This window comes from Pseudopodoces humilis, chromosome 3 (assembly GCF_049639895.1).
Source record: "Pseudopodoces humilis isolate 2021_Gansu_Grassland_sample_001 chromosome 3, ASM4963989v1, whole genome shotgun sequence".
In the NCBI taxonomy this organism is placed as follows: Eukaryota; Metazoa; Chordata; class Aves; order Passeriformes; family Paridae; genus Pseudopodoces; species Pseudopodoces humilis.
Genome location: NC_142202.1, coordinates 83,308,697 through 83,321,040, shown reverse-complemented (window position 1 = coordinate 83,321,040; position 12,344 = coordinate 83,308,697). Strand labels below are relative to the sequence as shown.

At 45.4% G+C, this 12,344-nt stretch overlaps 1 protein-coding gene across 4 annotated transcripts in view; it reads right to left on the bottom strand.

Moving 5' to 3' along the window:
• The window catches only part of COL12A1 (collagen type XII alpha 1 chain), a 100,099-nt gene extending 90,052 nt beyond the window's left edge, over positions 1 to 10,047 (bottom strand). For all 4 annotated transcript variants that reach the window (XM_014263470.2, XM_014263473.2, XM_014263472.2 and 1 more), the window contains exons 1-2: positions 9,785 to 10,047; positions 7,111 to 7,218 (exon numbers count right to left, since the gene is read on the bottom strand). In XM_014263470.2, coding sequence (XP_014118945.2) covers positions 7,111 to 7,183 — 73 coding nt within the window. In that variant the 5' untranslated portion in view covers positions 7,184 to 7,218; positions 9,785 to 10,047. The remainder of the gene's footprint in view (positions 1 to 7,110; positions 7,219 to 9,784) is intronic.
• Between the last annotated feature and the right edge of the window lie 2,297 nt (positions 10,048 to 12,344).

The window sequence follows — 12,344 nt, the reverse complement described above, 5'->3', positions numbered from 1 at the left end:
AATAAAACTTGTAGGAGCTGATGACAGAAGTAACTGAACAGTACAGAAAGAAATAGTTTACATACGCTAATTTGCAGCATCATGCATATGTAAATGAAATGTTGATTATTGTTTTTTTAGCTTCCCACAATGGACAAAGCTTCCATGTACAAGGTTCATTACACAAAGATGTTTCATAAATATTTTATAATGATATTCTCTTTGTAAAATTGTCATGCTTATTCATGCAGTATTTTACTGACTCACTGTCAGTGCATGGTAGGTGTATTATATATTATTGTTTAAATAGGTCTACAAAGTAAGATTAGATCCAGCCATACTTTCCTTAACTACTAGTGAGAGAGTTTTGCAGGCATTTTTAAAAGACAGATCTTCTGTTTCTTAGAAGATCTCCATCATATGTCAGATTTCATATCAGATTTGAATATCATTTTAAAAGCAGATAAGGTAGTAAATTCTAGAATGTTTAATTATGAAAAGACACTGTCCAATTACAAAAAGAAAAACTGAGCTAAAAGATATGGCTTTTTTTTCCTTTTAATTTTCTGTAATTTCCAACGATAGGATAATATGGCTTTATAATACTGATACAATAGATAACACTAGTACTGAAGTAAATGTTATTTTTCCTGTTGTCCATACACAGGCAGTGAGATTAGACCATTAACCTGCATGCACAGTTTATTCATCAATCAGTTTATGAGTATCACAATGCTAGAGATGACAGGGTAGTTATTTAGTATCAAAATCATGCAACACATGTTAATAGTAAAATACATTTAGATGATAAGAATATCATTATAAAATATTGTTTCAGTAGCAATGGCTCAGGACAAATTTAATGCAAATGCAGAGACAACTGACCTGAGCATGCTTTTAAAAAAATTCAGTACATGGAAAAAGTAGCACCACCAACCTTGCAAGTAAATTGGCATGTTGCAGCAGAGACTTTAGGCTTTAACTGCTGAAGGACAGCAGCAGCCCAACTTGTTGATATCCAAATGACCGGATTCCAGATAAACTGAAAAAGCTGACTTGAGGAAAAGTCTTTAGCATTTTAAAGGACTTTGTTCAATTTTATGAAAATTCAGATGTGGCTCTTGGCAGGTAACAAGAAAAGTACATTGACACATGAGTGATATATCCCTTCATCCAGGTGATCATAGAACAATGGCATTGTAGGGGAACTTGAAAGTCCCCTCATCCATCCCACGGTCAAGACAAGATTGGCCACCCTTGGTCATTCCTGACCCATTTTCTCAGATCATTCTTAAAGACCTCCACTATTGTCAAGACTGACAGCTTCCCACAGAAATTACTCCAGAACCTCATTGCATTTATCATCATAGTTATTTCTGAGACCTAATCCCCATCTTCATTGCTGTACTTTAAATCCATTCATTTTCATTCATTCTTAGCCTATGGCTGGCTTATCAAACTCAAGCACTGAATACTTCTCTCACAGAAATCCAAAAAGGAATCTTGCTTGAGTGAAAAAAAAAAGCCGTTTGGATCCAATGTCATCAAAACGTCTTCCAGATGGCCTGTTTGATACTCAGACAGAATCTCCAAAACATCCATGGACCTTCACAGGGGTCAGATTTCACCCAAGTGAAACCAGCTGTGCGGTAAAGACCAAACCATGGTCATATGACTGAGAGTAGTAAGCTGATCTGAAGTACAGAAAAATGTTTAGATGATAAAAACCTTATTGTGATAATAAAATAGGGCAACTGTTACTCCATCTCATTAAAATTCTTCTTCCAGAAGGGAATTCACCAGTGGAAAAATAATACATCTGCAATACTGAATCAAACCAGAGTTCTAGGGAAAAAAATGCCACTTGTTGTAGGGACAAACCTTAAAACTTGACAAAATCTTACGTGTGAGAGCAGCTTAACTCCAGCAAGCAGTCTTGATGTCAGGCTACTTGCAGCAGTGAAGTCGCACCTATTCTTAGCGTAGTGACACTGCTGATCCTGTGTCCATCAAAATCCATGCCAACCTCTCACTGACTTGTCAAGGTACAGGATCATGATCATAAAAGGTCATGGTTTTGTAGTATTGCCTTCATACAGTGATCCAACTGTTGATGCACAGAAATGTATAGCTCCCCTATGGGTTTCCAGGGGAGTAAAAACATATCCTGCTGCACAACCATCATTATTTCCACAGCATTAATTTTGACCACTCTTAGAACTGCGTTATGATACTTTCCTTAACTGGATCTTCTATATTATACACCACAAAAGAAAAACAAAAGAAAAAAATCAGACATAATATACTTAAAACAGTGCCAGTTCTTGTGTTATATACACATGCAATAAGGGTATAATTTCTGAAAAGAAAAAAAAAAATTGAAAGAGGAAAGTATCTTTCTCATGCTATGCAGGTCTTATATGTCTTATATTAGCTTGTATTACTTCACAGGTAATATAAAATTTTACATCTTTTTGCAGATAATGCAATGTGACTGCTAGAGGATTCCAATGAATACCTTAACAAGACAGAAATAAAATATAACTGGAATATCAAGCAATTTATATCTAGAACCAGATTTAAAAGTGATGTAACTTGGAAGTAGCTTCCATCCACAATCCCCATGTGAAACATATTTTGTGATTCCATCGATGGAAAGGACACCCTGTAATCAGCATGTAAAGTAACATGTTAGCCCATGTTAAAATTACATAGAGTCTACAGAAGCTGAAGAGTAAGCTCAGCCCTACCATCCCAGCAATAAGGCCTGCTGAGGCTGGAAGGTGCCAAAACTCTTCATTTACTGTTTTTTTCAAAAATGGCATGAATTTGGCACAGCTAACTAGATCATTACCCCAGTTAAGTTCCTCTGAAGTCTGCATTGTCAATGTGACTGGGAGAAGGAATTACCTACAGCCTAGAAATAAACAGCAGCTTCTCAAAAGAGCAGCTTCTTAGACTTGTTAGATATTCATTGCCAATCACAACACAGAAACATTGCCATCTGTATCTTTGCATTTTTTTAATTTTATATATGTATATGAAATTTTTTCAAAATAGAAAATGCATAAATTTAATTTGAAAAAAGATTAATTTAAATCTAAATATACCTATACAAATAAAGTCATACTTATCTCAACATAACATATATATACACACATTGTATGTATGAATATTTACCAAACTTGACATGTTTGTGCATATATATGTATATGCATGTGTATATACACTTACACATGCATGTATATTTTGCTCTTAATTAGAAGCAAGAAAAACAGGGATGTATAGTCACCCTCATGTATATAAAAATTTAAATTTCACATGTCAATCTACATGGCTCTCTATTTAGGAACTTTTGAAATCAACAGCTTCTTTCTCAAAAGATATTGATATGCCATCAAAAGATATTCAAATAATGGTCCTACCAACCAGTTTCAAAACTTCAAAAGTTTCACCTATCCCAGATCACCTCTAAGTCATTCAGTCAATGAAAAGTAATGTATTCAACACAGCTTTATTACAAGCCAAAAATTCTAATTATCTGCAACTGCTGTGCTGCAATTATTTGTCACTTACTATACTGGGTGTCCTGGTAACAGATTTTTCACCAGACAAACTTTTTTATGCACAACACAAATGTTCCCTACTTGGATCAGTGATGCCCTCCTTCCTTATCTCCAGCCTAGTGAACAGACTTCTCTAGGTCTGAACCAATTCCTGAAAAACTGAAAAGTCAGCACCTACAGAAGCTCGGTTAGGTTACACAAAACCAATGATTTCATCATTTCTTTCCTGTGCCTTTGAAAATTCCTCTGTATTAAAAAACATTACATGCTACAGAAGCCATGACAAGATCACAGCAGTAACTTGAGGTTATAATTAATAGACTCTTCACATGCCAATTCACATGCCAATATACTTGACTTAACTATAACTAAAATAAGAGCCCTTGGCTCTTTGTGATCACAGATGAAAAAAATACTGTAAAGAAAGGAATTCTGACATGTGGACAGACAGGGAATGCACTGGAGTATTTCTGTGCTGGACTAAAAATCACAAAACAACTTAAAGTATAAAATATAGAATCACACACAAGGAGTTTAAGCTGGGAGAGAGATAGCAGGAGGATTGCAAAATAAAACAAGAATTTCACTGTAAAAGAAAAGAGCAAAAATGCTGAGCATGAAAACAGATTTGCTTCCTTGACCACCATAAACAAACTTCCCCAGTGAAATGGCATGAATGCACTTAGACTATATATGGGTCTTACACCCTCTACTCCTACAGTGACTGCCCAACTAGAGACTCCTGTTCTGCTGTACCTCTGTAGAAAAGCTCTAATACCATAACTGCAGATCACTGCCCTGCCAAGAGCACACAAAGGACTTCAGAGCTGCTGTGATGCCGATGAACAGTCAGTTGCATACTTGAAAATTCAGAAATCTATGGACAGCAGCATCAGATAAACACTAGATCTGCTTCCAGGGGAGACTGAAAAGTGAAAGCTGAAGGAGGGCAGAAAATTAAACTTTTTCTTTCCTCTGCTCTCACCCCACCTTCCCATCTCATATCAAGAACCTTCATCACATTAAATGGCCCTTTTTCCCTTATTCTCCTCTCACTTTTTAATCCCATCAAGTGTTTACCCACACGTTCAATTCAAATGCATGTCCTGTGAATGGTACATGAAGAATCAAAAAGAACCAAGAAAAAAGACACAGGACTGACTGACTGGTGGGGGAGGATAGCTTTGCCACAAAGTGATCTGAAATTTGGAAAAATAAGACCAAGGGACAAACATTCACAGGAGAAAGTTGGTTCAGCAGACAGGATTTAAGTTGCAATGACACCAGAATAAAGTAAATAAATAAGTAAATAATTTGCTAAATTAAATAAGGTGCAATTTACAAAATTATGCAAACTTGCAGCACAAAATTATAACAGTGCAGAAGAATGACCAGTATAGTGCAAACAAAAACCCCACTGCATAAATCTCTACAAAAGCTCTTCCCACCACAGCAAGTCCTAAAGTTTTGAACAAGTCCTACTAGTTTTGAACTTTTATTTTCAGCACCACTATTTCTTGCCCCATTTTCAGCACCAAAAGTTTTCATCCCACATTTCCCTGCTCTTCAAAACTCTGGACCTAGGAGAATCTTCTCATAGAAATATGATCACTCTAAATTAGGTACTTTATTTATCAAACATTTCTGAAAGCAAAGTAATATAAGTTCTGTCCAAGAGCCCTCTACAACTCTCAAGATCAAGCTTTATCCACTCTTTTGCTTGGCAATAGTGCATCCTCCAACATCTAATCAAGGTCATCCAGCTATGTGTCAAGATTTGCTGTTATAACTGTGCTGTTCCAAATACATTTTTCTAGCTTTCTTTAACAGTACTGAAGGTATGACTGGTTTAGTCTACACTACAGCTAAATAAAACACCTTTACTTACGTTTCGAAATAACATACTCCATATGTATAAATCAGAGTGCAGAACAGTAATATTACTCCAGTTCCAAGTGAGCACCCCTCTAAGATGAGGAAGACTGCACAAACACATCCACTCCCTCCATCAAAACTGTACACTTTCTCTGCTTTCTCTGCCATGGCAGTCCTGTGTTTCAAATGCAACTCTGAAATTACTTCAAATGACCTTTTCCAGCTCCTTTGCCCAAAGCAACGCAGCACAAGGGGAAGGCAGTGGACTGATTATCTCCTCGGGTGACCACATGTTGCACTACTGGCAAAAATGCCATCTTTTTCCAGAAAGCCAGAGTACTTTACAAGTCCCAAACAAGCACTACTACTTGGGGGGCAAACACTGCAGAGGCATCTCTGACACCCCATGATTTTAGAAGAGATCAGCCGAGGTGACCAGGTCCAGACAAGGGAGCTTGTGGCAGGCCATGATCAAGGAATTTGTTTCAGTTCAAGACAAAAAGAGAAGGAAGGCAAAAAAAAAGAATTATCAGTTGCTGGCTTCTGTTTTTTTCCAGTAAATCCAGGGGAGTTCACACCTATGATGGAGTCGGGTCCCAGAGGTCAGATCAAGTCATTTCAGTGCAGGACATTCAGCCTTTTTTTCCTCCTGGCAGCCACTGCTGACAGAAATGCCATGACTATGGCCAAAAAAGCCAAGCAGCTCACACTGAGGGCACAGAACACAGTTGATGTTAACCCACTGGGGAGTAAATGCTGGGCCAGGGCCATTTTGAGCCACCCTGTGGCAAGTATGGCAGTGAAGATGGGTCTCCCCATGGCTTCAGCCGGAGGCAGGATGCTGCCAGGGCTGACAGGGGCCTCAGCCTCCAGAGAGACTGTGCCAAGGGCTGAGGAGGAGAAGGAAAAGGAAAGTCTTTTTGGAGGTGACAGTATCACATGCGTGCCAGAGCCTTGGAGCCCCGGCTGCCACAGGAAGGCCTGGCCCAGTCTTCCCTTCAGCGGTGCCCATGACGTCTGTCACGGCACTGGCAGCATCTCCCCAGGCGCGTTCCCCGGGTCAGACCCACCACAGAAGTTGAGGTGTCCCTGAGGGAGGGTCCGGCCCCCCGAGGCTCAGCCGGGGGTCGCCCCGCCGAGCAGGGGAGGCCGATGCACCGGCAGGCCGGTGGGGCAGAGGCGCGGCACCAGGCTGGACAAAACACACAGGCGCAGAGAGCCAGACTCTGTTGGAGCATTTTATTTCCAAGTCGCAGGTTGTTGAGTAGTAGGTTTTCCGTTTGCTCTCTCAACACTACTAAAAGGCCAGAGACCAGCCCTTCTTGGTCCATCCTGGGGGCAGAGCCACTGCCCCAGCCATGCCGGGCTGCCCACCAGTGGCAATGGGCTCCTCGGGGCGCTGTGCCCGGGTGGCCACACCAGCTGGCCTCGTCCTGCCTGTGGGGCGGTGTGGACAGCACACCAGAGGGACAGACAGAGGGAGCTACGGTCCGGCTCGCTAGCCGGGAGAAACACAACACAGAAGGAGCTGAGCAAGGAAGGAGAGGCGTTTCTCTGAAGGAGAGAAAGAAAGAAGGTGAAGTATTCACACTCATAAACAGAGAGGGAGAGAGCCAGTAGCTCAAGGCTGATTGGAAGATTTGCTGGTCAGCAGGACACCGGGGCAAGAGGGCAGGGAGGAGAAGGTTACCTTCAGCCTCGATGGAGGAGAGGAGGGCGGCTGCACACAGAGCAGCGACTGCCGAGCACAGCGCTGTCTTCATTTCTGCCCTTTGAGATCACAACAACATGAATGAATCTGCAATGATGGGGAAGGGAGGAAGGGGGAGAAATGAGAAGGAAATGATACATGTGGATTAAAGGATTGCGTGGGTGTATTCATAAAATAAAAAAGACAAACCGTGGATTTCACTTTTTTCCCTTATCCCCAGCCCCCACCCACGGGACCAGGGTTGGAACCTCTAGACTTGAAAGCTGTCCAAGATGACGAACGATCTGTATGATTAACTGGAGAGTCTCGTCTCGCAATAATATGCCTATTGTTGCTGAACCCTTTCCAATCACAGTAAGCACATGAAGCTTTTACCTAGTTAGGGTTAATTTGATCAGGGAAGCGCAGTGAAGATCTGCGCCTCTGCACAGGCAGAAGCCAGAAGGGAGCTCCATGACTTCATCGCTGAATGTGATGATAGCTAATTCAGAGGTCATTCCTGCCTTGGATCAACTAAATGTCTCTTTCAGCTGGGGATTTTAATCGGCTCCTTTTTCATAGCTGTTGAACCACTTAGTTAGCTTTGTTTTACTGGTCTCAAGGCAGTTTGGAAACTGTAATAAAACTTTTTTGAGGGGTTCTGCCTACAAATGTGCTATTCTTCATTTCTTGAAAGTCTGAAATAGGTTATACAGAAGTCTGTGTAACACACATATGAAATTTGACACGTCTGTCTAGCCATGATGTTTCAACATCTGATAATTCATTTACATGTCCTGAGAGAAAATATATTTAAAATACACTATATAAAGCTGACAGGCATAGGAGTCTCACAACCACTGCAGGTTTTCTAGCAAAATATGTGGGATTAGACCAAGTTAGTGGTTCTTAATTGCAAGCAGCCATACCTTCATAACTACTATATGCTCTAGGTCATGTAAAATTACTGCCAATTACTCCACTAAAACTTCCAAATTATTTCCTTGTCTAAGTAAAGTCTAATATGAATCTACACATGCATCTAAGTGTTTCTACAGTTTCAGATTTTCTATCTCAAGAAATAGGGGAATGGCAATTTGAATGAATAAAGTCATAAATGCATCATATATCATAATTAGGCTGCAGGAAAGGATTCCAAAAGCAATTAGGCAACAGATTTTATCAGGAAGGTGCCAAGAGCAAAACAAAAGAAAAATACATAAATCCTTAGTCCGTAGAAAAAAAAATGAAAGGGAAAACAATATTCTTCTACCATCTAAAGAACCACCCAGCAAGGCACATTTGGTGGGAAGACACTGTGGAGATCCAGGGATCTCCCAGTTACTGACACTGAGCTTAACAGGCTTCATTTGAGCAGCTGTATATAGTTGCCTCAGCCAAACGCCTTTACTGTACATGAAAATACCAAAAGCTCAACAAAAATCTAAGCAAAGGTTTCAGCCTAATGGCAGTTCCAGCAGCTAAACCAAAGAGTAATATTGACCATGACACTAACACAACAAAGACCAAGGTTAGTATTGAAACGCTCTGAAAGCTCCAAAATTGTATCACTGTTCTGCGTGGGAAACGGCTGCCCCTGGGCAGATCTACCGCATGTAGCAGTGAGTTTAACGATAGCCTAAATTCAATGCAAAAGGACGCGTTGTCCTGATAATCTTGTGCGAGCTTTGACTGCCATCTTTTGATCATTTTGAAAAGCAACAGAAATTAACCATCTCACAAAGGCGTCTAGGAACTCTCCACTGTTGCAGGTCTACCATTCCTAACACACGTTTTTTGTTTCATGAAATACCACCTCAGCCAAAGCATTCATTTGCTAACCTAGAAATACCGTTCCCTTCTCGCGAATTTAGGCGTGAAAGAAGCCCTGGAGGTGGCAGAGGACACTTCCTGTCTCAGCAGGGACACAACAGACTTCGTGTAAGGACTAAAGGTTTTCTCATTGATCTTTAGAGACCACTTAGAAAAAGTCAGACACAAGCTTTCACAGTGCCAGTCCTATCTCTCGCTAATTCAACCTACAGAAGCTTAGCCAAAGCATTTCAAAACCACACAGTGCACGGCATTTACCACTTTCAAGAAGGAAAAAACTAATGTAAACGGAAAAAGAAAAAAACAGCAGGAAAACCCACTACCCTTCAAAGATATAAAAAACTGGAAGCAAGAGAAAGCATCACCGGCAGCTGCACACACAAGGGAGGGAAGCGAGAGCTCCTGCCAAAGCCGCAGCGGTAGCGTGCCTGCAGGCGCGCTGGGTGCTGACAGCGGGCTCCTCCTGGAGCCTCCAGCAGCCGGGAGCCTCTGTCTCCGGGACACCACCGCCCCTGCCCGCATTTCTGCCCAGGCATTTCTGTCCGCCGGCAGCGCTCGGGGCCGGAATCCCGCCGGGTGCCTTTCCCCGGGCTGACAGCCAGCGGCCCCGGGGCGCTCTGCCCCGCACCTCTCCGCCCGCCCGGCCGCACGCCTGCAGCCGGCTCTGACATGCCCGACGCTCGCACACACGCTCCCTCCTAATCCCGTGTCAGCTTCCAGCCCGGCGCTGCTGGCCCTGCCTAAGGTGCTCTGGAAGGAGCTGCGTGCGTGGTGCGTGCGGACAGAGCGGGACACGGGGGGCGGGCAGGGGACCCCCGCTCCTGCGCGGGCACACACAGACCTGCCGGGGTGGCCGCAGGGTGCCGGGGTCGGTGACGGGACAGCTCCTCCGGCGATGACTCCGGCGGTGCCCGCAGCGACGGAAGCCGCAGCCGTCGGACCTGGATAAAGGGAGGAGGATAAAGGATGAAGCTCCGGGGGCACCTTGTGGAGGGAGCAGCAAGTAGCAGCGGCGAAGGAGGAGCAGTAGCAGCGGCAACTGCGGCAACAGAGGAGGCGTCTCGATTACTGTAGCTCCCGATGCGAGGGGTCTGTCTGGGAAGACTTGCCTTCTCCAAGTGGGAAGAGCCTCTTCTCAATCTGCTACTTAATAGAGGGCTGTTCCCAACTCTCAATTTACCCTCGTAAGCGGTTACGAAACTTCAGGGAAGGTGGACTGCTGCCACCGGGTGATATATGCGCTGCTGTGCTCCAGCAAGGAAGGGGATCCACTTCTGGAAACTGGCGCATACCTCCGCGCATTCCTGCGGCATGAGACGGGAGCCGCGGCGGCAGCGCGCCCAGAGGCAGGGGCCCGGCCCGCCGCCCCCTCCCTCTCTCCTCTAGGCTTCCCAAACGCGGAGGACACGGGAGGGCAGTGGAAAAATTGAGTCTTCGGGCAGGCTTCGAGGGACGGCGGCGCGGAGGGTGTCCCCGGGCGGGGGGGGGAGGGTGTTCCAGGCAGCCCCCGTCGCCCCCGCGGAGGACCCGAGGCTGGGCTGATCCCTGGCACAGTCTTGCACGGCCGGTGGCGCGGCCGGGAGCCGTGAGGGCAAAGGCGATATAATCATTGTGACACGGTTCCAGGTGTGTCTGACCTCAACGCTATGCAGCCATACGTTAAACATACATTAAATTCACACACACACCCCCGACAGCCCTCCGCTACATGGGTGTTTTACTTCGAGCACGAAGCGCCGCGGGCGCCGGGAACAGCCCTGCAGCGGGGAGGGTACGGCTCCCCGGGCCGAGGAACGGGGCGCACTGCAGCACCGACCCTCCCTCGGACCCCGCGGAAAATCCGCGCCCATAGCCCATGTCTGAAAGTCCGTGCCTTCCAAAGGAACTTCACCTTCCAAAATCGGATAATCCGCTGCGGGAGAGGCTCCGCTAGGGTCTCCCATCACTCGCCCTCGGGAGCCTGCCCGGGTCACCCGACGTGTCCCGGCCTCTGCAGCGCTCCGTGCCAGAGGGTGACACGGCGGAACACCCGGGCCCTTCTCTGCCGACGGCCCAGACAGAGCATCCCAGGGGGCCCCGAGCCAGCAGCGGGACTGCTCCCACACCCGTGGGGAGCGGCATCCCCGGTAACACTGGCGGACGAGACTCCTTCGAGACCCCTGGGCTAAAATGATGTCACTGTCCCCTCGGAGCGACTGCGCAAAGTCAGGACGCGGAACAGAGATGGGCGAGGAGCAGGGGCAAACAGGGAGGGGGGGAAACTGCGGGCGTCTCGCAGCCGCAGCCCCGCTGGTCCCGGAGCCCCAGCGCCGAGGCCCCGCCACACCGGGGCCATCCGTGGTGCCCGAGCGCCCCCCGGTGGCGGCGCCGGGCAGGAGCGGCGACCGACCGCCCCAGCGTCCGTCTGTCCGCCTGCCGAGGCTGCCGCTGGGCCCCGGGGCCACCGCTCTGAGGACGAGATGGAAAACAGGACCGGGAAGGGCGGACAGTGGGAGAGATGAGGCCATGCCTCAGCTCAGAGCTTGGGACCCCCGCTCGGACAGGCCGGGGAGGTTCCGGGGCCACACTGGGTCCCTTTCGGCTCCGTGCACGACGGGAGCGGCAGAGTCACCGGGGGGGTTCCAGCCGGCGTGGAAGTGACCGATAGCGGAGATTTATATTTTATCAGAGGACCGCTCCTGGGCACTTTTCTGCAGGACTGGGAGATCAAGGACCTGTCGGCAGGAGGACTTGTGTCTCCTGAGCTTCATTTCTGCACATCATCTGACCTGTCATCTACACAAGAACCCAAATGCTGAAAAGAAAGTGATAACCAGAAGACATGCACTGACATTTCCAAACACTTTGGAAGTGAGTCAGCTTCTCTTTGGGACACGGCACAGTTTCAGCTGTCTGGTATTGATAGAATGCACTTTCTAAAAGCAACATCTCCTCCGCTGATAAAACTCTTGACCTATTAAACCCCCTGGCCCAGCTGTTGTGTTGGATTTTCTCTTTTGGCATCATTTTGGCATGGGGAACTGGATTTCTTCTTATCCAGATCTGATATGGAAAAGCAATATTTCTAAGAAATAATGTATTTAAAAATTTTAGTTCCCTGAATGAACACACCAAGAACACAAGTATAAATGTGGTGTGGAAAATAGTTTCAGAAGAATGGACATCAGGGATTGCAATGAAATATCCTTCCATAGGAAGTGAATTAATGCAAATATGGTATTTTTATCACTTGTGCACTGCAACGGTAGGTTTTTACAATATACTGTGGATGTTTTTCTTCATAGGATAACCAAGGTTTTATGTTAAAAGCAATTAATTATGTTAAAAGCAATTAATGCCAAAAATGAGGCTGGAATAAAATATGCATTATTCTATGTAGAAGTTAAATCATTCAGAAATAC